General features: G+C 37.9%; 1 protein-coding gene across 1 annotated transcript in view; it reads right to left on the reverse strand.

Annotated features, from left to right (window-relative positions):
- Positions 1 to 19,895, reverse strand: part of LOC107615723 — a 36,822-nt gene extending 16,927 nt beyond the window's left edge. The window contains exon 1 of the mRNA XM_016317762.2: positions 19,623 to 19,895. Within this exon, the coding sequence (XP_016173248.1) occupies positions 19,623 to 19,895 (273 nt within the window). The remainder of the gene's footprint in view (positions 1 to 19,622) is intronic.

Consider the following 27,804-nt stretch of genomic DNA (forward strand, 5'->3'; position numbering starts at 1 on the left):
CACATATCTGCAAGAATTCAGTTAAGAACTGAAAAGGATCTTCAGATGGAAGTCCATGAAACTTGCAGTTCTGCTGCATCAGAGAAACTAATTGAGGTTTCAGCTCAAAGTTGTTTGCTCCAATGGCAGGAATGGAGATGCTTCTTCCATGTAAATTGGAATTAGGTGTAGTAAAGTCACCAAGCATCCTCCTTGCATTATTATTATTTCGGCTGCCATCTCCTCTTCCTGTTCGAAAATTTCTGAAAGGTTATCTCTGGATTGTTGTAATTTAGCTTCTCTTAATTTTCTCTTCAGAGTCCTTTCAGGTTCTGGATCTGCTTCAACAAGAATATTCTTGTCCTTGCTCCTGCTCATATGACAAAGAAGAGGGCACAGAAAAATAATAATTATAGAGATCTTTTATACCACAGTATAGGGATCCCTTTGTGAGTGGGAGAAAAGAGGGAGACAAAGAATGTAATGTAATGGAAGAAACACAACTGTGAGAAGGGTAGAGATGTGAGATGAGATGTAAGTAGATGAATAAATAAATAGAATAAGATGGGAGAGGGAGAATTTTCGAAAATAATTTTTGAAAAGGAGTTAGTGATTTTCGAAAATAGTTTTTGAAAAAGGTTAGTATATTTTTTCGAAAAATTTTAAAATCAAAAATAAAAATAATTACTTAATAAAAAAGAAATTTTTGAAAAAGAGGGAAGATATTTTCGAAAATTAGAGAGAGAGAGAGAGTTAGTTAGGTAGTTTTGAAAAAGTTAAGAAATAAACAAAAAGTTAGTTAGTTAGTTGAAACAAATTTGAAAAGATAAGAAGTTAGGAAGTTAGAAAAGATATTTTGAAATCACATTTTTGAAAAAGATAAGATAAAAGGATATTTTGAAAAGATATGATTGAAATTAGTTTTGAAAAAGATTTGAAATTTTTTTTTTAAAATCACAATTAATGACTTGATTCACAAGAAATCACAAGATATGATTCTAGAACTTAAAGTTTGAATCTTTCTTAACAAGTAAGTAACAAACTTGAAATTTTTGAATCAAAACATTAATTGATTATGTTATTTTCGAAAATTTGATATAAAAATAAGAAAAAAATTTTTGAAAAATATTTTTGGAGTTTTTGAAAATAACTAAGAAATTTGAAAAAGATTTGATTTTTGAAAAAGATTTTGAAAAAGATGAGATTTTTAAATTGAAAATTTGATTTGACTCATGAAAACAACTAGATTTTAAAAATTTTTGAAAAAGTCAAATCTAATTTTCAAATTTTGATGAGAGAAAAAGGGAAGAGATATTTTTTTGATTTTTGAATTTTTATGATGAGAGAGAAAAACACTAAAAAGATGCAATGCATGAAATTTTTTTTATCAAAACAATGAATGCATGCAAGAATGCTATGAATGTCAAGATGAACACCAAGAACACTATGAAGATCATGATGAACATCAAGAACATGGGAAAATGATCCAATGCCCTGTCACGGCACGGCTAATCGTCTGGAGGCATCACCCTTGTCAATGGCTTCATCTTATCCTCTCAGTGAAAATGGTCAACGCACCCTGTCACGGCACGGCTATTCATCTGTCGGTTCTCGATCATGATGGAATAGGATTTACTATCCTTTTGCGTCTGTTACTAACGCCCTGCAATCGCGAGTTTGAAGCTCGTCACAGTCATTCATTCATTGAATCCTACTCGGAATACCACAGACAATGTTTAGACTTTCCAGATTCTCTTGAATGCTGCCATCATTCTAGCTTACGCCACGAAGATTCTGATTAAGAGATCTAAGAGATACTCATTCAATCGGAGGTAGAACGGAGGTGGTTGTCAGGCACGCGTTCATAGGGAGTGATGATGATTGTCACGTTCATCACATTCAGATTGAAGTGCGAATGAATATCTTAGAAGCGAAACAAGATGAATTGAATAGAAAACAGTAGTACTTTGCATTAATCTTTGAGGAACAGCAGAGCTCCACACCTTAATCTATGGAGTGTAGAAACTCTACCGTTAAAATTACATAAGTGAAAGGTCCAGGCATGGCCGAATGGCCAGCCCCTCTGATCTAAGAACCAGGCGTCCAAAGATGATCAAAGGATCAAAAGATTATCCAAAGATGTCTAATACAATAGTAAGAGGTCCTATTTATAATAAACTAGCTACTAGGGTTTACAGAAGTAAGTAATTGATGCATAAATCCACTTCTGGGGCCCACTTGGTGTGTGCTTGGGCTGAGCTTTGAGTGTTGCACGTGTAGAGGTCCTCCTTGGAGTTGAACGCCAGCTTTTGTGCCAGTTTGGGCGTTCAACTCTGGTTTTGGCTCCTTTTCTGGCGCTGGACGCCAGATTTGGGCAGAAAGCTGGCATTGAACGCCAGTTTTCGTCGTCTATTCTTGGACAAAGTATTAACTATTATATATTTCGGGAAAGCCCTGGATGTCTACTTTCCAACGCAATTAAAAGCGCGCCATTTCGAGTTCTGTAGCTCCAGAAAATTCACTTTGAGTGTAGGAAGGTCAGAATCCAACAGCATCAGCAGTCCTTCTTCAACCTCTGAATCTGATTTCTGCTCAAGTCCCTCAATTTCAGCCAGAAAATACCTAAAATCACAGAAAAACACACAAACTCATAGTAAAGTCCAGAAATGTGAATTTAACATAAAAACTAATGAAAACATCCCTAAAAGTAACTAGATTCTACTAAAAACATACTAAAAACAATGCCAAAAAGCGTATAAATTATCCGCTCGTCATTAATTAAAAAGAAATTTTTGAAAAAGAGGGACATATTTTCAAAAATTAGAGAGAGAGAGGGTTAGTTAGGTAGTTTTGAAAAAGATAAGAAACAAACAAAAAGTTAGTTAGTTAGTTGAAACAAATTTGAAAATCAATTTTGAAAAGATAAGAAGATAGGAAGTTAGAAAAGATATTTTAAAATCAAATTTTTGAAAAAGATAAGATAAGAAGATATTTTTGAAAAGATATGATTGAAATTAGGTTTGAAAATGATTTGATTTTTAAAATCACAATTAATGACTTGATTCACAAGAAATCACAAGATATGATTCTAGAACTCAAAGTTTGAATCTTTCTTAACAAGTAAGTAACAAACTTGAAATTTTTGAATCAAAACATTAATTGATGATGATATTTTCGAAAATTATGTGATAAAGATAAGAAAAAGATTTTTGAAAAATATTTTTAAAATTTTCGAAAATAACTAAGAAAAATGAAAAAGATATGATTTTTGAAAAAGATTTTGAAAAAGATAAGATTTTCAAATTGAAAATTTGATTTGACTCATGAGAAACAACTAGATTTTAAAAATTTTTGAAAAAGTCAACTCAAATTTTCGAATTTTATGAGAGAAAAAGGGGAAGATATTTTTTTTTATTTTTGAATTTTTAATGATGAGAGAGAAAAACAATGAAAATGCTCAATGCATGGAGATTTTAGATCAAAACAATGAATGCATGCAAGAATGCTATGAATGTCATGATGAACACCAAGAACACTTTGAAGATCATGATGAACATCAAGAATATATTTTTGAAAAATTTTATATGCAAATAAAACATGCAAGACACCAAACTTAGAAATCTTTCATGTTCAGACACTATGAATGCAAACATGCACATGAAAAACAAGAAAAGATGCAAAACAAGAAAACATCAAGATCAAACAAGAAGACTTACTAAGAACAACTTGAAGATCATGAAGAACACTATGAATGCATGATTTTTTTGAAAAATGCAAGATGAACATGCAATTGACACCAAACTTACAATTTGACTCAAGACTCAAACAAGAAACATGAAATATTTTTTATTTTTATGATTTTCTAATTTTTTTTTTTTGGTATTTTTTGAAAATTAGTGTAAAAAAGAAAAATAAGGATTCCAAAATTTTTAATATGAATTCCAGGAATCTTGCAATCTTAGTCTAAAGCTCCAATTTGAGGGTTAGGCATGGCTTAATAGCCAGCCAAGCTTTAGAAGATATTGATATTTTTTCTGTATAGAGCAACTAAGTGTGTGAGGATCAACAAACTCTTGTGATGATAAGTTGAAACCCCAGTTCAAAAGATTAGACATGGCTTACAACCAGCTAGGATTCAACAAATCATCATGAAACACTAGAATTCATTCTTAAAAATTCTGAAGAACATAATAAAAATTTTTGAAAAGAATTTTTTTATTTTTTTTTCGAAAACAGATGAGAAATTTTTGAAAGATTTTTAAAAAATTTTTGAAAATAAAACAAAAAGAAAATTACCTAATCTGAGCAACAAGATGAACCGTCAGTTGTCCAAACTCGAACAGTCCCCAGCAACGGTGCCAAAAACTTGGTGCACGAAATTGTGATCTCAGGCAACGGCGCCAAAAACTCTGTACGCACGTCTTAATAAATTGGTTTTCATTCACAACTTCGATACAACTAACCAGCAAGTGCACTGGGTCGTCCAAGTAATAAACCTTACGTGAGTAAGGGTCGATCCCACGGAGATTGTTGGTATGAAGCAAGCTATGGTCACCTTGTAAATCTCAGTCAGGCGGATATCAAAAAGTTATGGAGTTTTCGAATTTTAATAATAAATAGAAAATAAGTATAGAAATACTTATGTAATTCGTTGGTTAGAATTTCAGATAAGTGGTGCACGAAATTGTGATCTCTGGTAATGGCTCCAAAAACATGGTGCTCTAATCTCAATTCATAATTTGTCACAACTTCGATACAACTAACCAGCAAGTGCACTGGGTCATCCAAGTAATAAACCTTACGTGAGTAAGGGTCGATCCCACGGAGATTGTTGGTATGAAGCAAGCTATGGTCACCTTGTAAATCTCAGTCAGGCGGATATAAAAGAGTTATGGAGTTTTCAAAAATAAATAATAAAAGCAGGATAGAAATACTTATGTAAATCATTGGTGAGAATTTCAGATAAGCGCATAGAGATGCGTTCGTTCCTCTGAACCTCTGCTTTTCTGCTGCCTTCATCCAATCAATCCTACTCCTTTCCATGGCTGGCTTTATGTAAGGGCATCACCGTTGTCAATGGCTACATCCCATCCTCTTGTGAAAATTGTCCAAATGCTCTGTCACAGCATGGCTAATCATCTAAGGTTCTCGATCATGCTGGAATAGGATTCACACTCCTTTTGCGTCTGTCACTACGCCCAGCATTCGCGAGTTTGAAGCTCGTCACAGTCATTCAATCCCTGAATCCTAGTCGGAATACCACAGACAAGGTTTAGACTTTCCGGATTCTCATGAATGCCGCCATCAATCTAGCTTATACCACGAAGATTCTGATTAAGAGATCCAAGAGATACTCATTCAATCTAAGGTAGAACGGAAGTGGTTGTCAGGCACGCGTTCATAGGGAATGATGATGATTGTCACGTTCATCACATTCATGTTGAAGTGCGAATGAATATCTTAGAAGCGGAATAAGTTGAGTTGAATAGAAAAACAGTAGTACTTTGCATTAATTCATGAGGAACAGCAGAGCTCCACACCTTAATCTATGGAGTGTACAAACTCTACTGTTTGAAAATACATAAGTGAAAGCTTCAGGAATGGCCGAATGGCCAGCCCCTCTGATCTAAGAACTAGGCGTCCAAAGATGATCCAAAGATCAAAAGATAATCCAAAGATGTCTAATACAATAGTAAAAAGTCCTATTTATAATAAACTGGCTACTAGGGTTTACAGAAGTAAGTAATTGATGCATAAATCCACTTCCGGGGCCCACTTGGTGTGTGCTTGGGCTGAGCTTGAATGTTCCACGTGTAGAGGCTCTTTCTGGAGTTGAACGCCAAGTTGTAACGTATTTCTGGCATTCAACTCTGGTTTGTGACTTGTTTCTGGCATTTAACTCCAGACAGCAGCGTAGAACTGGCGTTCAACGCCCTTTTACGTCGTCTAAACTCGTTCAAAGTATGAACTATTATACATTTCTGGAAAGCCCTGGATGTCTACTTTCCAACGCAATTAGAAGCGCGCCATGTTGAGTTCTGTAGCTCCAGAAAATTTACTTTGAGTGCAGGGAGGTCAGAATCCAATAGCATCAGCAGTCCTTCTTTAACCTCTGAATCTGATTTTTGCTCAAGTCCTTCAATTTCAGCCAGAAAATACCTGAAATCATAGAAAAACACATAAACTCATAGTAAAGTCTAGAAATGTGAATTTAGCATAAAAACTAATGAAAACATCCCTAAAAGTAACTAGATCCTACTAAAAACATACTAAAAACAATGCCAAAAAGCGTATAAATTATCCCCTCATCAATAGCATTCAGAGTATCAATGTCAAGAACTCCCTTCTTCATAGGCGTCCCATTACTCACAGGATTCCTCTCAGAAGGGTACATGAACTAGTTATTAGCAACCATGTCAATGAGTTCTTGAGCTTCTGCAGGCATTTTCTATAGGTGAATGGACCCTCCTGCAGAAGTATCCAATGACATTTTAGCTAATTCAGACAGACCATCATAGAATATATCCAAGATGGTCCATTCTGAAAGCATGTCAGAAGGCCACTTTTTGGTCAGTTCTTTGTATCTCTCCCAAGCTTCATAGATAAGTTGAGTTGAATAGAAAAACAGTAGTACTTTGCATTAATTCATGAGGAACAGCAGAGCTCCACACCTTAATCTATGGAGTGCAGAAACTCTACCGTATGAAAATACATAAGTGAAAGGTTCAGGCATGGCCGAATGGCCAGCCCCTCTGATCTAAGAACCAGACGTCCCAAGATGTCTAATACAATAGTAAAAAGGTCTATTTATAATAAACTAGCTACTAGGGGTTACAGAAGTAAGTATTGATGCATAAATCCACTTCCGGGGCCCACTTGGTGTGTGCTTGGGCTGAGCTTGAATGTTACACGTGGAGAGGCTCTTTCTGGAGTTGAACGCCCGGTTGTAATGTATTTCTGACGTTCAACTCTGGTTTGTGACTTGTTTCTGGCATTTAACTCCAGACAGCAGCGTAGAACTGGCGTTCAACGCCCTTTTACATCATCTAAACTCGGTCAAAGTATGGACTATTATACATTGCTGGAAAGCCCTGGATGTCTACTTTCCAACGCAATTAGAAGCGCGCCATGTTGAGTTCTGTAGCTCCAGAAAAGTTACTTTGAGTGCAGGGAGGTCAGAATCCAATAGCATCAGCAGTCCTTCTTTAACCTCTGAATCTGATTTTTGCTCAAGTCCTTCAATTTCAGCCAGAAAATACCTGAAATCATAGAAAAACACATAAACTCATAGTAAAGTCTAGAAATGTGAATTTAGCATAAAAACTAATGAAAACATCCCTAAAAGTAACTAGATCCTACTAAAAACATACTAAAAACAATGCCAAAAAGCGTATAAATTATCCCCTCATCAATAGCATTCAGAGTATCAATGTCAAGAACTCCCTTCTTCATAGGCGTCCCATTACTCACAGGATTCCTCTCAGAAGGGTACATGAACTAGTTATTAGCAACCATGTCAATGAGTTCTTGAGCTTCTGCAGGCATTTTCTATAGGTGAATGGACCCTCCTGCAGAAGTATCCAATGACATCTTAGCTAATTCAGACAGACCATCATAGAATATATCCAAGATGGTCCATTCTGAAAGCATGTCAGAAGGACACTTTTTTGTCAGTTCTTTGTATCTCTCCCAAGCTTCATAGAGGGATTCACCTTCTTTCTGTCTGAAGGTCTGAACATCCACCCTAAGCTTACTCAGCTTTTGAGGAGGAAAGAACTTGGCTAAGAAAGCCTTGACCAGCTTATCCCATGAGTTCAGGCTATCTTTGGGTTGAGAGTCCAACCACACTCTAGCTCTGTCTCTTATAGCAAAAGAGAAAAGCATAATTTTTCCTAGGTTGTGATTCCAACCATGTTCTAGCTTTGTCTCTTACAGGAAAAGGGAAAAGCATGAGCCTGTAGACTTCAGGATCTACTCCATTAGTCTTAACAGTATCACATATCTGTAAGAATTCAGTTAAGAACTAAAAAGGATCTTCAGATGGAAGTCCATAAAACTTGCAGTTCTGCTGCATCAGAGAAACTAATTGAGGTTTAAGCTTAAAATTGTTTGCTCCAATGGTAGGGATGGAGATGCTTCTTCCATGTAAATTGGAATTAGGTGCAGTAAAGTCACCAAGCATCCTCCTTGCATTATTATTATTTTCGGCTGCCATCTCCTCTTCCTGTTCGAAAATTTCTGAAAGGTGCTTGACGGATTGTTGTAATTTAGCTTCTCTTAGTTTCCTTTTCAGAGTCTTTTTAGGTTCTGGATCTGCTTCAACAAGAATATTCTTATCATTGCTCCTGCTCATATGAAAAAGAGGGACAGAAAAACAATAATAATAGGGATCCTTTTTACCACAGTATAAAGGTCCCTGTGTGAGTAGAAGAAAAGAAGAAGAGAAAATCTGAACTTAGAGAGAGAGGGTTTGGATTTTTGTGAGATGAAGTGTTAGTAGATGAATAAATAAATAGAAGGAGATGAGAGAGAAAGAGGATTTCGAAAATAATTTTTGAAAAAGAGTTAGTGATTTTCGAAAATAGTGTTTGAAAAAGGTGAGTAATTTTCGAAAATTAAGATCAAAAATTAAAATAATTAGTTAATTAAAAAGAAATTTTGAAAAAGAGGGAAGATATTTTCGAAAATTAGAGAGAGAGAGAGAGAGTTAGTTAGGTAGTTTTGAAAAAGATAAGAAACAAACAAAAAGTTAGTTAGTTAGTTGAAACAAATTTTAAAATCAATTTTGAAAAGATAAGAAGATAAGAAGTTAGAAAGGATATTTTAAAATCAAATTTTGAAAAAGATAAGATAAAGAGATATTTTTGAAAAGACATGATTGAAATTAGTTTTGAAAAAGATTTGATTTTTTTAAAATCACAATTAATGACTTGATTCACAAGAAATCACAAGATATGATTCTAGAACTTAAAGTTTGAATCTTTCTTAACAAGCAAGTAACAAACTTGAAATTTTTGAATCAAAATATTAATTGATGATGATATTTCGAAAATTATGTGATAATATTAAGAAAAATATTTTTGAAAAATATTTTAAAAATTTTCGAAAATAAATAAGAAGAGTGAAAAAGATATGATTTTTGAAAAAGATTTTGAAAAAGATAAGATTTTAAAATTGAAAATTTGATTTGACTCATGAAAACAACTAGATTTTTTAAAATTTTTGAAAAATTCAAATCTAATTTTCGAAATTTTAAGAGAAGAAAAAGGAAAGATATTTTTTTTTTTTGAATTTTTAATGATGAAAGAGAAAAATTAAAACGTCATTTTCATGTTTTTCTCTTTTCTTTTTGAATCAAAACAAGGAATGCATGCAAGAACACTATGAATGTCAAGATGAACACCAAGAACACTTTGAAGATCATGATGAACATCAAGAACTTATTTTTGAAAATTTTTTTATGCAAAGAAAACATGCAAGACACCAAACTTAGAAATTTTTCATGTATAGACACTATGAATGCAAAAATGCACATGAAAAACAAGAAAAGACACAAAACAAGAAAACATCAAGATCAAACAAGAAGACTTACCAAGAACAACTTGAAGATCATGAAGAACACTATGAATGCATGAATTTTCGAAAAAAAATGCAAGATGAACATGCAATTGACACCAAACTTATAACATGACACATGACTCAAACAAGAAACACAAAAATAATTATTTTTTTTTTGATTTTATCATTTGAAAAAAAAATAAGGATTCCAAAATTTTTAATATGAATTCCAGGAATCTTGCACTCTTATTCTAAAGCTCCAATCTGAGGGTTAGACATGGCTTAATAGCCAGTCAAGCTTTAGTATGTAACTCAGACATGCCACAGCTGACATTCCAACTGACTTGCCTCTATGCTGATGGTTGGAAGCCCCTATCCAAAAGAATTAGACATGGCTTTACAGCCAGCCAGGCTTCAACATGCTTCATGAAACACTAGAATTCATTCTTAAAAATTCTGAAGAAAAATATATTTTGAAAACATTTATTTTAAAATATATTTTTTTTTCGAAAACAAAGGAGAAATTTTTGAAAAATTTTTGAAAATAAAACAAAAAGAAAATTACCTAATCTAAGCAACAAGATGAACCGTCAGTTGTCCAAACTCAAACAATCCCCGGCAACGGCGCCAAAAACTTGGTGTACGAAATTGTGATCTCAGGCAACGGTGCCAAAAACTCTGTGCACACGTCTTAATAAATTGTTTTTCATTCACAACTTCGATACAACTAACCAGCAAGTGCACTGGGTCGTCCAAGTAATAAACCTTACGTGAGTAAGGGTCGATCCCACGGAGATTGTTGGTATGAAGCAAGCTATGGTCACCTTGTAAATCTCAGTCAGGCGGATAATGATTGATTATGGAGTTTTCAAAAATAATACTAATTAAACAGAAAATAAAGATAGAAATACTTATGTATATCACTGGTGAGAATTTCAGATAAGCGCATAGAGATGCTTTCGTTCCTCTGAACCTCTGCTTTCCTGCTGTCTTCCTCCAATCAATCCTACTCCTTTCCATGGCTGGCTTTATGTAAGGACATCACCATTGTCAATGGCTACTTTTGATCCTCTCTGGAAAATGGTCCGATGCGCTGTCATTGCATGGCTAATCGTCTGGAGGCATCACCGTTGTCAATGGCTGCGTCCCATCCTCTTGTGAAAATGGTCCAAATGCTCTGTCACATCACGGCTAATCATCTGAGGTTCTCGATCATGCTGGAATAGGATTCACCCTCCTTTTGCGTCTGTCACTACGCCCAGTAATCGCGAGTTTGAAGTTTGTCACAGTCATTCAATCCCAGAGTCTTACTCGGAATACCACAGACAAGGTTTAGACTTTCCGGACTCTCATGAATGCCGCCATCAATCTAGCTTATACCACGAAGATTCTGATTAAGAGATCCAAGAGATAATCATTCAATCTAAGGTAGAACGGAAGTGGTTGTCAGGCACGCCTTCATAGGGAATGATGATGATTGTCATGTTCATCACATTCATGTTGAAGTGCGAATGAATATCTTAGAAGCGGAATAAGTTGAGTTGAATAGAAAAATAGTAGTACTTTGCATTAATCTTTGAGGAACAGCAGAGCTCCACACCTTAATCTATGGAGTGTAGAAACTCTACCGTTAAAAATACATAAGTGAAAGGTCCAGGCATGGCCGAATGGCCAGCCCCCAAAACGAGATCACAGGATCAAAAATACAATCCAGGATGTCAAATACAATAGTAAAAAGTCCTATTTATACTAAACTAGTTACTAGGGTTTACAGAAGTAAGTAATTGATGCATAAATCCACTTTCGGGGCCCACTTGGTGAGTGCTTGGGCTGAGCTTGAATGTTGCACGTGCAGAGGCTCTTTCTGGAGTTGAACACCAGGTTGTAACGTATTTCTGGCGTTCAACTTTGGTTTGTGACGTGTTTCTGGCGTTTAACTCCAGACAGCAGCGTAGAACTGGCGTTCAACGCCCTTTTACGTCATCTAAACTCGGTCAAAGTATGGACTATTATACATTGCTGGAAAGCCCTGAATGTCTACTTTCCAACGCAATTAGAAGTGCGCCATTTTGAGTTCTGTAGCTCCAGAAAATCCACTTTGAGTGCAGGGAGGTCAGAATCCAACAGCATCAGCAATCCTTCTTCAACCTCTGAATCTGATTTTTGCTCAAGTCCCTCAATTTCAGCCAGAAAATACCTGAAATCACAGAAAAACACACAAGCTCATAGTAAAGTCCAGAAATGTGAATTTAACATAAAAACTAATGAAAACATCCCTAAAAGTAACTAGATTCTATTAAAAACATACTAAAAACAATGCCAAAAAGCGTATAAATTATCCGCTCATCAATGAGAAACAATAAAAATGCAACTAAGATCAAATAAACAATGCATGCAAGACACCAAACTTAGAAGTTTGTATACTAAGGACTATAACAATGTAAAAATGCATGTAAGAAAAAACAAAACATACAAAACAAGAGAATTTAAAGATCAGAGCAATGAAATCATCAAGAACAACTTGAAGATCAATGAAGAACAATATGTATAAATTTTCAAAAAATGCAAGAATAAAAACATGCAATTGACACCAAACTTAAAATTAGATACTAGATTCAAACAAGAAACATAAAATATTTTTTATTTTTATGATTTTATAAATTTTTTTTTGTGATTTTCGAAACTTATATGGAAAAGAAAATAAAGAGAAAATGGTCCTGATGCTCTGTCACAACATCGGCTAATCAGCTGTCAGTTCTCGATCATGTCGGAATAGGATCCATTGATCCTTTTGCGTCTGTCACACCCCCCACAATCGCGAGTTTGAAGCTCGTCACAGTCATCCCTTCCCAGATTCTACTCGGAATACCACAGACAAGGTTTAGACTTTTCGGATCTCAGGAATGGCTGCCAATAATTCTAGCCTATACCACGAAGGTTCCAATCTTAGATTAGAAACCCAAGAGATACGCATTCAAGCCATTGCTAGTAGAACAGAGGTGGTTGTCAGGCACATGTTCATAGGTGAGAATTATGATGAGTGTCACGGATCATCACATTCATCAAGTTGAAGAACGAATGAATATCTTGGAGAAGAAATAGACTTGAATTGAATAGAAAAATAATAGTACTTTGTATTAATTCATGAAGAACAGCAGAGCTTCACACCTTAATCTATGGTATGTAGAAACTCCACCGTTGAGAATACATAAGAACAAGGTCTAGGCATGGCCGTGAGGCCAGCCCCCAAACGTGAAAAGGTCTATCAAAAGTATGATCAAGTGTGTGAAAAGTATGAAAATACAATAGCAAAAGGTCCTATTTATAGAAAACTAGTAGCCTAGGGTTTACAGAAATCAGTAATTAATGCAGAAATCTTCTTCCGGGCCCACTTGGTGTGTGTTTGGGCTGAAAATTGAAGTATTTTCGTGTAGAGAATTTTCTTGGAGTTAAACGCCAGCTTTTGTGCCAGTTTGGGCGTTTAACTCCAGCTTTTGTGCCAGTTTTGGAGTTAAACGCTAGAATTCTTGAGCTGACTTGGAACGCCGGTTTGGGCCATCAAATCTCGCGCAAAGTATAAACTATTATATATTACTGGAAAGCCCAGGATGTCTACTTTCCAACGCAATTGAGAGCGCACCAATTGGGCTTCTGTAGCTCCAGAAAATCCACTTTGAGTGCAGGGAGGTCAGAATCCAACAGCATCTGCAGTCCTTTTTCAGCCTCTGAATCAGATTTTTGCTCATGTCCCTCAATTTCAGCCAGAAAATATCTGAAATCACAGAAAAACACACAAACTCATAGTAAAGTCCAGAAAAGTGATTTTAATTTAAAAACTAATAAAAACTAACTAAAATATACTAAAAACATACTAAAAACAATGCCAAAAAGCATATAAATTATCCGCTCATCAGTGCGCGTCGCTGCCATTTCTTCAAAAATTCCATTTTGTGCGTTCCTTCCATTTTTGCATGTTTCCTTTCTATCCTCTAAGCCATTTCTGCCCTATAAAGCCTGGAAATACTTAACACACAGATCACGGCATCGAATGGTAATAAAGGATAATTTAAAATTAATATATTTAAAGCATAGGAAACATGTTTTCACATATATCATAAAATAAGGAAGGAATAGTGAAACCATGCAATTCATATGAATAAGTGGGTGAAGAATTGATAAAAATACTCAATTGAGCACAAGATGAATCATAAAATAGGGGTTTATCAGTGTTCCTTGAACATCTATAGAACCAAGAAGTAGTAAGCAATAAAGACCCAAGGCTCTGAGCAACAACTACTAGGATGGAAAGAAACATTAAAAAGCTCAAAAGAGTTAGAGAACCTAGTGGATGCTTGTGGTGAAGATGTGTCAAGAAGAGACCTGGGCAAGTAAATTCTTAGGGGTGTTTTAACACCTAGTACCCTAAAACCAACTGGTTTGGGAGTGCTAATTGAAGGCCTAACTAAACGGTTGTCTTGAGACAAAACACTTAGAGTCGTGGTCAATAAATAGAAAAGAAAGAACAACCAAAAAGAGTATGAAGTAACTCTTGCTACTTCAAGGTGACAATCAATAAAAAGGACCCCTGAAGCTTATACTTGAAGGAACCCTCAAGGATCTAGGAATCTTTGTGACATTGAAACAAAATTACTCATGCATGTGTTAAACACTTAGTCCTACTCTTAGTCATGGTTGCATCCATTCAAGGTCAAAGTCTCAAATCATAACAGGGGCTACTCACACTAATTTGCTTGGGACAAGCAAAGCTTAAGTTTGGTGTTGTGATTACTTGCATCATCTACCCTTTTTTCTTGCATAAAAAGGACCATAAAAGAGCATAATCTCATTTGATTATTGTAATTCATGCATTATCTGATGAACATTATAGTACATTGCTTTGAAATGAGCTTGTGCTGAATTTCAGGTGAAAAAGACATCAAAAAGGGGAAGAAAACAACAAAACAAGCTGGGCGTGTGAAACTGGCGTGCCACTTGGAGCAAACGCCACAAAAATGCATTGTCGTGGCACACCAGAAGCTGGGCGTGGTACGCCAGTACTAAAGTCCAGAGAGGATCCTCCAAGCATTTACATGGGCGTGACACGCCAGAATCTGGGCGTGGCACACCCGTACAAGTTTTCAGAGAGCAACAATGAAGGCCACTGAAGAGGCGTGGCACGCCAGGCCGAGCGTGGCACGCCTAACCCACCACTTGAGCCATGGGCATGCCACTTGGTATCGAAGGCGTGGCACGCCAGCTTTAAAAATCACTGGGGCGTGCCACTTGAGGAGCCAGGCATGGCACGCCAAGCTAATAAGGCCACAAATGAATGGGAGTGCCACTTGAGCAGTATGGCATGGCACGCTAGTACAAAATTCCAGAGAAGAGGTTGAAGGCTAAAGAGGCTAGGCGTGCCACTTGAGATTGAAGGCATGGCACGCCAAGCTTCCACCCTTACTTGGGCGTGCCACTTGAGCATCTGGGCGTGGCACGCCAAGGTACAAAGAAAGCCAAAGCAAAGGCTGGGCGTGCCACTTGGTGTCGTAGGCGTGGCACGCCAGCTCAAGATTCTCACTTGGGCGTGCCACTTGAATGCTGGGCGTGGCACGCTAGCTACTGGAACAAACGCAATGATGGGCGTGGCACGCCAACCCCTGGGCGTGGCACACTGGTACAATTTTTCATAGAGGGAGACAAAAGGCCAGCCCTGGGCTTGCCACATTAGTTCAACTTTCCAGAAGATAAGAAGAAGGGGGAGATGGCCTGAGCGTGCCACTTGGGCTCGAAGGCTTGGCACACCACGCTATCCAAGGCTTTAAAAAGGCCTGGGCGTGCCACTTGGGCTCGAAAGCATGGCACGCCAGGCTAACACAAGTGATCAAATGACCCTGGGTGTACCACTAGGGTTCGAAGCCGTGGCACACCAGGGATGCTAATGAAGGAGGGCGTGCCAATTGAGAGTTGGGCGTGGCACGCCAAGCCAGAATCAGAGCAAGGCGTGGCACGCCACTAAAGCGCCAACCACACGCCAACTGCGAGATCACGTTTATTGAGTTTTTTCCCTCCAAAATGTAATTTCCTTTTCACTTTTGTATTTTCTTTATTTGTTAGTGCTAGGAGTAGTATAAATACCCCCTGAAAGTACTGAAAAAGGGGTTAAGCAGTTGAGCTATTAGTTGAAGCATAGTTAGATTCACTTTTTCATCTCTTATTTTTTTTCTTGAGCTATGAGTAGCTAAATTCCCTCTCATTGAGAGAGGAAGCTCTGTTGTACTTGATGGATTAATGATAGTGAATTTCTTCTTCTCTTCATCTTCTCTTTGATTTGCTCGAAGGAATTTCGTTCTTCATGCTAGTGTTCAATCACCTTGGAAAAGGGGTTGAATGCAAAATGGGTTTCATGGGAACCTTGGAAGAGGAAACATGAAATCATGCTAGACATCCCTTCTTATACTTGAGTAGGCTCTGGGTTTTGGTGTTTGGATATGGTGACATAAAATCCTCCCTCTACTTGGACCTATGATGATGTGTGGTATAATCAGGGACCAAGCATATCTCTCCCTCTTCATGAGCAATTAGACCAAGGAATTGGCTATTGATCAAGATTTGAGAGATTGAGTCACCAAGGGATTGGGGCTCAATCAATCAAGATTTCCAAGAGGTCAATGAGTTGCATGATTGAAGAGGATATGAGCTGGATTTAATCCAAAGAGACAACATCTCCTGATCTCAATGAATTCCCCTATTCTTATCTTCCACTTTCTTTATAGCTTTCTTTACATTCTGCAATTCCCCATTCTCATTTACAATTAAGTCATTTAAGTTTCTGCTCTTTACCTTCTTGCAATTTCCAATTCTGCCATTTACTGCTTTCCTTTACTTTTAAGTCATTTATATTTCTGCACATTTACAATTCTGTAATCACAATCTATTTTGCTTAGCTTGACTAATTCACCAATTGATTAAAATTTCTCAAATCTACCAATCTCTGTGGATACGATCTCACTCCACTGTGGGTTATTACTTGATGATAATTTTGGTGCGCTTGCCAAAAGAACGGATTCACCATTTTTTTATATGGGGAGTGAATTCTGCTCATCATGCATAAAATTGGTTGTGAAGATCAAAAGGATTTTCAATGATAAGGAAGCAAACAAATAAAGAGATAAAAGAACAAGACAAAATTGTAATTAATAAACTAATAAAGGAATAAAGGACTATGTATGTAATATAAACAAGGAATGCTATAAAGGGGTGAAAAAGTGGTTCAAAACATAAATGAAACCTTGACTTGGGATGAGTTATGGAATCCCTTCCTTACCATAACCACAACTATGATAATTATGATGGATTAATCTCACTAAGTCAACCCTCACATCGGAGAGTAAGTTAAATAAGCATAACTGTTCTTAACCCACAAATCCTAGCTTGCTTGCTAATTACCTTAGCAACAAATTAGCGTTAGTGGGAACAGAAACAATTAACAACCCAAGAATTATCACTAAATGTTGGATATTATGCCTCTAGTAATCCATACACTCATTTCCCCCATGCCAAGGGGTGGAAATTACCCCATAATCAAAATTGGCATTTTATCAAACACATAGTGGGCATAAACATAAAACATGGCAAAATTGGTAAATTAAGGAAAGCTATGAACCACAAATGCTCAAAATCAACATAAGAAACTCAAACAAACATAAAATAAGCATCAAACATCAAATTAATTAACAAGAACACAAAATTGCAAAACTATAAAAATAATTTCAAATAGAGGAAAGTGTAGGACAAAATAGTGCAACAAAAGAAAAGATGAAGGAAATACTTACAATGATATAGCAAAATCCAAAGCCAAAATCAACTATAAAATGCTACAATGGAGATGGAATTGAAAACCGTCGGAGAGAAAATAAAGAAAACTAAACTATACTACTCCTACTCCTACTATGTGTATTTTTCTAATCTAAGTTGGCTCCCTAAGCTAATTCTACCTAATGCCTTTGTATGAGATGTTTCCCCTTCATATAGCCTTTGATTTCAGCATCCAAGCCTTCAAAAATGGGCCAAAAGAGTCCCAAAATGCGAGTCCACGTGACTTTTTAATGGAGGCACACACTGGGACCTGTGCATACGCACAGACGTGTGTGCACGTACACTTTGCCAAAATCTCTTCCTGTGCGTACGCACAAGAGGTTGTGCGCACACACACTAGGCGATTCTTGAGTGAACGCGCGACGTGCACGATGCGGCTCATGCGCACGCGTGGCTTTGCTCTGATGGTTGTGCGTACGCACGCAGGTCTGTGCGTACGCACACATCGTTGTGCTCTTTTCCTTTGTTTTCTTCAAGTTTTCTCCCTTTGTACATGCTTCCTTCCACTTTTGGCTTGCCAAACTTGCCTCTAGGACCTAAAATCACTCAACAAATATGTCATGGCATCGAATGGCATAAAAGCAGGATTAAAATCACTAATTTGAAGCACAAAAATGCATGTTTTCACAATTAAGCTTGGGTTAGTCACTATGTCACTGGAGAGAGTGTTAGGAGGCCTCCCAGGTATCCTCTTACTCAACTGTCCTACTTGCATCATCCATGTGTATTCATCATCCATGTGTATTCATCATCCATGCGTACTCATCACTAGAGAAGAAAAGGAAGATCATGCGTACGCATGTGTTGCGTGGTGCACGAAAATTAACTCCACACAATTGAACCAGCAAGTGCACTGGGTCGTCCAAGTAATACCTGAGGTGAGTCAGGGTCGATCCCACGGAGATTGTTGTTTTGAATCAAGCTATAGACACTTTATAAACCTTAGTCAGGCGATTAGAAAAGAGAGTTATTGAGATAAACGCATAAAATAGTAATAGGAATGAAATTACTTAATTTGAGTGGAACCAGTGATAAGAGAACAATTAAGGCTTCGGAGATGCTTCATTCTTCTGGATCATCCTTTCCTACTGTCTTTCTCCAATTGTGAGTGATTCCTTCCATGGCAGGCTGTAAGTGATCAACGTCATACGGTCGCGGCCGCTGAATCTTCCTCCTTTAGGTTGAACGCCAGGTTTAGTGTGCACCCAATCTGAAGGAGGGTGAAGCTCCTGTAATTCATCCCCTTGATGATCCTACTCAAAATGCCACACACAAGGTCAAATCTTCCGAATCAAAGAATGTTGTGCCTTTGGTTCTAGCCTCTACCACGAAGACCCTAATCTCCCCATACCTCAGCTGAACTGGTGTCTCGAGAAGTCCCCAACGAAGTCGTGGATTAGCCGTCTAAGAGATGTATAATCAAGATGGTGGTTCAGTGATCTCTGGTTAGGAGTCACACTGAACCCATGTAGAATGAAGATGATTGTCACGGATCATTCCATTCATAAGGTTGAAGAATGAAGATACATCTTAGAGTAGAGTCACACAAGAATTGAATAGAACAGTAGTATTTTTATTATTCCATGAAAATCAGCAGAGCTCCTAACCTTAACCTAGGAGGTTTAGTAACTCATACTGTACATAATAGTGTTCGAAAATAAGATATGCTGGAGAGAGATCGTGCAGAAGTCCTAAACATGGTTGATCTTCTCCTATATATACTAGTCTAGTAACTAGGGATTACAGAAATATGATAACCTAGTATATTAGTGCAAAAATCCACTTCTGGGCCCACTTAGTGAGTGTTTCGGCTAAGCTTGAGTGTCTCCCACGTGCTAGTGTCTCTTAGGGGCATTGAACGCTAGCTAGGGACCCCATTTTAGGCGTTGAACTCCAGTTGCTCCTCAATGGGCGCTGGACGCTAGGAATGGAGCTAGTGGCTGGCGTTAAACGCTAGTTTTGGGCCTTTATTTCCGAAACAAAGTATAAGCTATTATATATTTCTGGAAAGCCCTGGATGTTAGCTTTCAAGAGCCGTTGAGAGTGCACCATTTAGACTTCTATAGCTCCAGAAAAGCTCTTTTCGAGTGCACGGAGGTCAAATCCTGACAGCATCTACAGTCCTTTCTCTGCTTCTGAATTAGACTTCTGCTCAAGCTCCTCAACTTCAGCCAGAAAATACCTGAAATATTCAATTTCAGCTGGACTTCTACATTCTTGTTGGAAGCCTGAGTTTCTCTCAAAGCCTCTTGTAACTCCAGCAACTGCTGTGCAAGGGCGTGTAGCTGCTGAGTCAACGGGGCATCCTGTTTTCGAGCGTCAGATTCAGCAGAAACAGCCTTAACCTCTTCTTTTATGGAAGTCTCATCACCCGAGTACAGATGCTGGTTCATGACAACTGTCTCAATAAGTTCATGAGCCTCCTCAATGGTTTCGCTTATATATATAGAGCCACCCGCAGAGTTGTCTAAAGACATCCTGGCCATGTCTGTAAGGCCATAATAAAAGATGTCTAATTGCACCCATTTTGAAAACATTTCAGTGGGGGCATTTCCAGAGCATTCTCCTATACCTCCCCCAGGCATCATGAAGAGATTCATTGTCCTCTTGCTTGAAGCCTTGGATATCCATGTTTTCATGTTTTCAGAAAATATTGATTCAGAAACTTGTATACACTAGCTGCTTCCATGTTTTCAAGCTAGATTTGGGTTGGTTATCTAACCACCTCTTTGCTTGATCCGTTATAGCAAAAGAAAAGAGTAGCAGTCTGTAAATATTCTGATCTACTCCCTTAGTTTGTACTGTGTCAGCAATTTGTAAAAAGTTTGCCAGGAACTCAGTAGGTTCTTCCTGTGGAAGTCCACAGTACCGGCAGTTTTACTGCACCAGAGCAATGAGTTGAGGATTGAGCTTAAAGTTACTTGGACTAGGAGCCATGTAGGACCCCAAAATTCTTCTGAACTATTCATTCCCATTTGGGTTCATAATAGAAGCTTAATTAATTAAAAAAGATTTGAAAATTAGAAGGTAGTTTTCGAAAAAGGAGAGAGAGAGAAGAATTAGTTAGGAATTTTTGAAAAGAAGAAAGAGAAAATAAGTAACTAATTAAGAAAGATTTGAAAATAAGATAACATTTAAAAAAGATTTAAATTTGAATTTTGAAAATTGAATTTGAATTAGGATAAGATAAGATTTTGAAAATTAATTTTTGAAATTTGAATTTTGAATTCGAAACAAGATAAGATAAAGATTTGAAAAAGATTTGATTTTTTTGAAAAGATTTGATTTTGAAATTTAAAACTAAGATAAAATGAGATAATTATTTGAAATTTAATAAAAAGATAACAAAAAGATAAGATAAAGATCTGAAAAAGTTTTGATTTTTGAATTTTAAAAGAAAGGTAAGATAAGATAGAATCACAATTAAAAGAAAAGATTTGAAATTTGAAATTTGAAATTAAGATAAGATAGGATATTGATTTTGAAATTAAAATTCGAAAAATTTTTTAGATTTTCAAAAATTAAAATAAAAAGATAGAAAAGATATTTATTTTTTGATTTTTTGAATTAATGAAGAAAGATAAAAACAACCAAAAGACAACAAACTTAAAATTTTTTTATCTAAAACTCTAAATTTTCGAAAATTAAAAGAACAAACACCAAAAGACACCAAACTTAAAAATTTTAAGATCAAAACAAGAAAAGAAACAAGAACAACCTGAATACCAAGAAAGAACACAAAGAACAAGTTTTCAAAAATTTAAAGAAATAAAGAACACACACAAGACACCAAACTTAATGATTGACACAAGACTCCAACAAAAGATGCTATTTTTGAAAATTTAAAAAAAAAAGACACCAAGAAATTTGAAACTTTAACAAAGAACAAGAACTAAAGACTCAAACGAAAAGGCAAAGATTGATAAAGAAAATATTTTTTTTGAAAAATTTTTTATTTTTTTCGAAAAAGAAAATAAAAGACTCAAACAAAATTAAAAGGTACCTAATTTAAGCAACAAGATAATCCGTTAGTTTGTCAAATATGAACAATCCCCGGCAACGGTGTCAAACACTTGGTGTATGGAAATTAACTCTGCACAACTGAATCAGCAAGTGCATTGGGTCGTCCAACTAATACCTGAGGTGAGTCAGGGTCGATCCCATGGAGATTGTTGTTTTGAATCAAGATATGGACACCTTATAGATCTTAGTCAGGTGATTAGAAAAGAGGGTTGTTGAGATAAATGCATAAAATAGAAATAGGAATGAAATTACTTAATTTGAGTGGAAACAGTGATAAGAGAATGGTTGAGGCTTCGGAGATGCTTCCTTCATCTGGATCAACCTTTCCTACTGTCTTTCTCCAATTGTGAGTGATTCCTTCCATGGCAGGCTGTAAGTGATCAACGTCGTACGGTCGCGCCCGCTGAATCTTCATCCTTTAGGCCGAACGCCAGGATTAGTGTGTGCCTAATCTGAAGGAGGGTGAAGCTCCTGCAGTTCATCCCCTTGATGATTCTAATCAAAATGCCACAGGCAAGGTTGAATCTTCCGGATTAGAGAATGTTACGCCTTTGTTTCTAGCCTCTTCCATGAAGACCCTAATCTCCCCATACCTCGGCTGAACTTGTGTCTCGAGAAGTCCCCAAAGAAGTCGTGGATTAGCCATTTAAGAGATGTATAATCAAGCTAGTGGTTCAGTGATCTCTGGTTAGGACTCAAACTGAACCCATGTAGAATGAAGATGATTTTCACGGATCATCCCATTCATAAGGTTGAAGAACGAAGATACATCTTAGAGTAGAGTCACACATGAATTGAATAGAACAGTAGTACTTTTATTAATCCGTAAAAATCAGCAGAGCTCCTAACCTTAACCTAGGAGGTTTAGTAACTCATACTGTACATAATAGTGTTCGAAAATAAGATATGCTGGAGAGAGATCGTGTAGAAGTCCTAAACATGGTTGATCTTCTCCTATATATACTAGTCTAGTAACTAGGGATTACAGAAATATGATAAACTAGTCTATTAATGCAAAAATCTACTTCTGAGACCACTTGGTGAGTGTTTGGGCTGAGTTTGAGTGTATCCTATGTGCTAGTGTCCCTTAGGGGTGTTGAACGCTGGCTAGGGACCCCCTTTTGGGCATTGAACTCCAGTTGGTCCTCAGTGGGCGCTGGACGCCATGACTGGGGCTGGTGGCTGGCGTTGAATGCCAATTTTGGGCCTTTATTTCCGAAACAAAGTATAAACTATTATATATTTCTGGGAAGCCCTGAATGTTAGCTTTCCATAGCCTTTGAGAGCGTGCCATTTGGACTTCTGAAGCTCAAGAAAAGCGCTTTTGAGTGCACGAAGGTAAGATCCTGACAGCATCTGCAATCCTTTCTCTGCTTCTGAATCAGACTTCTGCTCAAGCTCCTCAATTTTAGCCAAAAAATACCTCAAATCACCATAAAACACACAAAGTAAAAGTAGAATCCAAAAATTTGAAGTTTGCACTAAAACCTATGAAAATATAATAAAACTTAAACAAAACATACTAAAAACTATATGAAAATGATTGCAAAAAGAGTATAAAATCTCCTCTCATCATTGTGCTTATGCAGGACCTCTAGAGCTTAATTGGATTAATTCTCCTCTGGATGTCTCGCACCAAACACCACGACTTGGCATTTGGTGCCCAAGACTTCGTAATGCGTGCCTGGACTCTGGACACTTGGTGCTAAATGCCCAGTCACCGGCTTTTTGTGGTGACACTAAAATTGCGTGGAAACTTTGCTGCCTGGGTGGTGCGAAACACCCAGTTCCTGGCGTTTAGTGCCGAGTACAAGATTTAAGAGGGGACCACACATTTATAACAAATCAACAAGGCTTTTAGAGATTTGAAGTTTGTAAATCACAAGACTATTAGAAAAGATCTTTTAGTTTTTTATTTACATTTCAAATCTATTTTAATTAGGACTATAAATAACATTGAGATCTGCCCACGGGGATGACTCTTCTCCTAATTTTCATTCTGCACTTTCTACACTTTTTCTCTACTAGGCTTTTCTATACCATGACCAACTAAACCTCCATTGTTAAGGCTAGGAGCTCTGTTTACTTGAATGGATTAATAAATATTTTTTCTTCTACTCTAGATTAATTTTTTCAATATTATTTAAGGATTGGTTTTTTTCTTCATCCTAGGAATTAGTGATTATTGGGATATAACTCTAATTCTAAGTGAATTCTATTTGAGTCTTGAAAAAGTTATATAATTAGAATTACAACCTGAAACCAACTCCTCATAACTTCTAATTATCTGGACTTAATGTGGTACTTGAGATATAACTGCATTCTGCTTTGGGATTCTTAGGGTTGTGTGGCTTATAAAGTGGAAATTGGACTTAACCTTCTGATATAACTGAGTGATCAAGGGTTTGACGGTCGATTATATCAGAGGAGATTGGATTGCCTAGGAATAAGAATTTAATCTCCTGGGGTTTGCTGTAAACATAATCATTGCATGATCAAGGTAGTTGACATTGAATATTAATCCGGACATTTAAACATCTCCAAAGACTTAATCGTTCATTGTTTGCTTTCTCAATTTATTGCTTTTTATGCTATTTGACAACCAAAACTCTTATTTTAATTTGTCAAACTAGAATAGCTAATCAACCATTGCTTACTTAGTCCGTTAATCCTCATGGGATCGACACTCACTCACCGTGAGTTATTACTTGGTACGACCCGATGCACTTGCTGGTAAGTTATGGACTATAAATTTTGCACCAAGTTTCTGGCACCATTGCCAGGGATTAATTGTGACTAACAACTACCAGTTGATTAGTTACCTAAATTGGGCATTTTCTCTGGTCTAATTCTTGTTTAGTTGCTAGTTTATTTATTTTATTTTGGTTTATTCTAGCTTATCCCTATTCCATCTTTTATTATTTTTGTTCGTTCTAGTCTATTTCCTTTTAATTTTTGCCCCTTTCTCTTTAATTACTTTAACTTTTTTTTCTTCTATTTTTTGTGTACTTCATTAGGATTCTCTTCACTGTGATGTTGAGAATCCAACTTTTCCTTGTTCTAGTTGTTTATGCAGAGGAACAGGGATAAATAGCCTCTTCTGTGCGACCCCGAGATTGAAAGGATTCTTCAGAAGCAAAGGAAACAAGCTAGGACTCAAGAAGTTCACGAGGTCTTTGGGGATGGGTCTGAAGAGGAAGCTAGATTTAATATGGCTAAGAATACTAAACTTTTTGTGGTCAATAACCCCAACAATGCCCCGCTTATTAGAAGAACTCTCGGTTCTTATACTAACCCCAATCCCAGGAGTTGTGTGGTAAGTATTGTGCCACCAACTGTGCATGAGAACAATTTTGAGTTAAAGTCTCAACTCATATCGTTAGTTCAGTAAAATTGTCAATTTAATGGAAGCCCGCAGGAAGACCCTAATTTTTTCATATCCAATTTTCAGAGGATATGTGATATAGTCAAAATCAATGGGATTCCCGCAGAGGTCTATAGTTTGATGTTATTCCCTTTTGCTGTTAGGCACCAAGCCAATCAGTGGCTTGAGACATAACTTAAGGAGAGTATAGCAACTTGGACGGATTTGGTTAGTAAGTTTTTAACCAAATTCTTTCCACCCCAGAGGTTGACTATGTTGAGAATAGACATTGAGACAGCTTGAATGAGAGTCTCTCTATAAAGCTTGGGAGAGATACAAGGCTAGGATAAGAAAGTGCCATCTGGACATGTTTACGTATTGGGTACAATAACATATTTTTTATGATGGTATCACTTTGGCTTCTAGACTCTCTCTGGATAACTCTGCAGGATGTTCCTTGCATATGAAAAAAATCAGTACTTATACTCCTCAGAGAGAACCGTGAAGAAAGGTGTTATGGAGTTGGATGTCTTGGATACTATTCGCACCCTGACCTAAGCTATAGGGGTCAGGTCGGCAAAAGGCAAAGGGGTCGACCTCAAAGGGGGCCCTCTCACCTCCTCCGACATCTTGTTAGGAGACCGGAAGACCATCAAGAGACCCAAAAAGGCCCAATACCATAAGGTCGCCGCCCACTAAAAGGCGGTTACCAAAAGATATGATCCTACGAACGAAATATATAAGATAAGATAAGGATCTTCCCCCAAGGAGGATCACCAGGCACCACTATAAATATACTGGAACCCCCAGGTATAATTCATACTCCAACTCTACAAAAAACCTTCCTAAAGCCCTTGCTAACTTAAAAATCGGAGTCTCTTGCAGGTACCACTACCCAACCCCCACAAGGAGCTTGGATAGGTGGCACCTCTGACACCGGTAGATCAGAGATCGACATTCGAAAGAGACCCGGACCTCTCGACTGGTCTGAACTCAAGGTTTTAGGTAACTCTCGGAATATTGGTGCCATTGTCGGGGATCTAGAAGTCATGCCACGATCTTGGCGAGCAACCCACCCCATAATCGACACACAACATCTGGACAAGAAGATGGGACACAGATAGAAGATCAAGACGTCACGCTCCCTCCTTCACCGTCACCTAAGGGGACAGGCCATCCTGAAGGAGACAAAGTCCCCTAACCTCGGAGATACTAAGCGCAGTCCGCGAACAATAGAACCGCCCCAAACAGCTCGAGCGAGAAGCCGAACGCTAACGGGAGGCCGAACGAGATCTTAGAAGGGAAGTAAGACGACGCCGAGAGTTGGAGGAAAAACTCCAAAAGCTCAAGGCCGACCTCTAAACTCGTGCAACACGAACCGACCGCGAGACTAGCCCCCCAAAGAACAAGACCCATTCATAGAAGAGATCATGAAAGTGAAAGTTCCCAAGGATTTCAAGCCTCCCGACATGGATCTCTATGATGGGACGTCCGACCCGAGCCATCACCTCAGCAATTTTAGGAGCCAGATGTACCTTATCGAGGCCTCTGATGCAACTCGGTGCAAACCTTTCCCAAACACCCTCACCAAGACAGTCATAAAATGGTTCGACAGCCTACCCCAAGGTCGATTACCAACTTCGACGACCTCGCCAAAAAAATTTTGGCTAGGTTTTCTATTCAAAAGGATAAAACCAAGCACGCCCCAAGTCTACTAGGAATCAAGTAGAGAGATCGGGAATGTCTGCGAGAATATCATGGGAGTGATCAATGGCCTAAGAGAAGGGTCATTCAGTCTATCCATATCCAAAAGACACCCCAGCTCCTTGAACGAGGTGCAGGAACGAGCCGAGAAGTACATTAATATGGAAGAGAACTCCCGATTAGGAGAGACCTCCAAAGCTAATTTCTCCTACTCCTCCCGAGACAAAGATAAACCCAGAAAATACGAAAACTACACCCCCTTCGGGTATCCCTAGTAAACGTCTACAGGAAAATATGCCACACAGAGAAAATCCCACCACCCAGTCCGATCAAACACAAAAAAGGAGAAAGTCGGACGGAGTATTGCGAATACCACAAATTCTACAGACACTCCACCAACGAGTGCTATGACCTGAAAAACTTCATAGAGAAGCTTGCTAGGGAAGGACGACTGGACCGATACCTAGCCAACAGAACAGACAACCCTAAGAAAAGAAGAAGGGATGAAGAGGGAGGTAAGACAGAATGGTCCCCTCACACCCCAAAGAGGCACATCCACATGATTAACGGAGGATTCACAGGAGGTGGGATCTCAAAGTCATCCCGCAAAAGACATCTGAAGGAGGTATACCACGTCGGGGTAGAGAGTCAGCCATCTGACCTCCCTATGATCTCTTTTACCAAAGAAGATGCTATAGGTATAGCTCTATGGCATGACTCCCCAGTGGTAATCACCATCATATTGGCAAATGCCAACCTCTATCGAACCCTGGTCGATCAGGGGAGCTCGGCCGACATACTATTCAAACGAGCCTTCGATAAACTCGGGCTTGAGGAGAAAGAGCTAAAAGCATATCCTAATAGCTTATACGGATTAGGAGACACACCAATCCAGCCCCTAGGATACATCTCGCTACACACCACCTTTGGAAAAGGAATCCGGTCAAGGATGCTAAGCATCGGCTACATTATAGTTGACGTGAACTCGGCGTATAATGCCCTAATCGGACGAACAACTTTAAACCGGCTTGTCGTGGTAGTCTCTACTCCACACTTATGTATGAAATTCCTGACTTCAGAAGGCGTAGCCACCATTAAAGGGGACTAGAAGCTCGCAAGACGATGCTACAATGAAAGCCTAAACCTGAAAAGTGGCTCTGGAGAAAAAGAGGTTAACATCATCGAGCTCAGAGGAGCCCGAGTTCACGAGGAATTACGTCCTCAGCCTAAAGGCAAAACCGTGGAAATCCAAATTGGGGACACCCCCAAGAAGACAGCAAGCATAGGAGCAAACCTAAAGAAGG

The sequence above is a fragment of the Arachis ipaensis genome, chromosome B09, assembly GCF_000816755.2.
Source record: "Arachis ipaensis cultivar K30076 chromosome B09, Araip1.1, whole genome shotgun sequence".
In the NCBI taxonomy this organism is placed as follows: domain Eukaryota; kingdom Viridiplantae; phylum Streptophyta; class Magnoliopsida; order Fabales; family Fabaceae; genus Arachis; species Arachis ipaensis.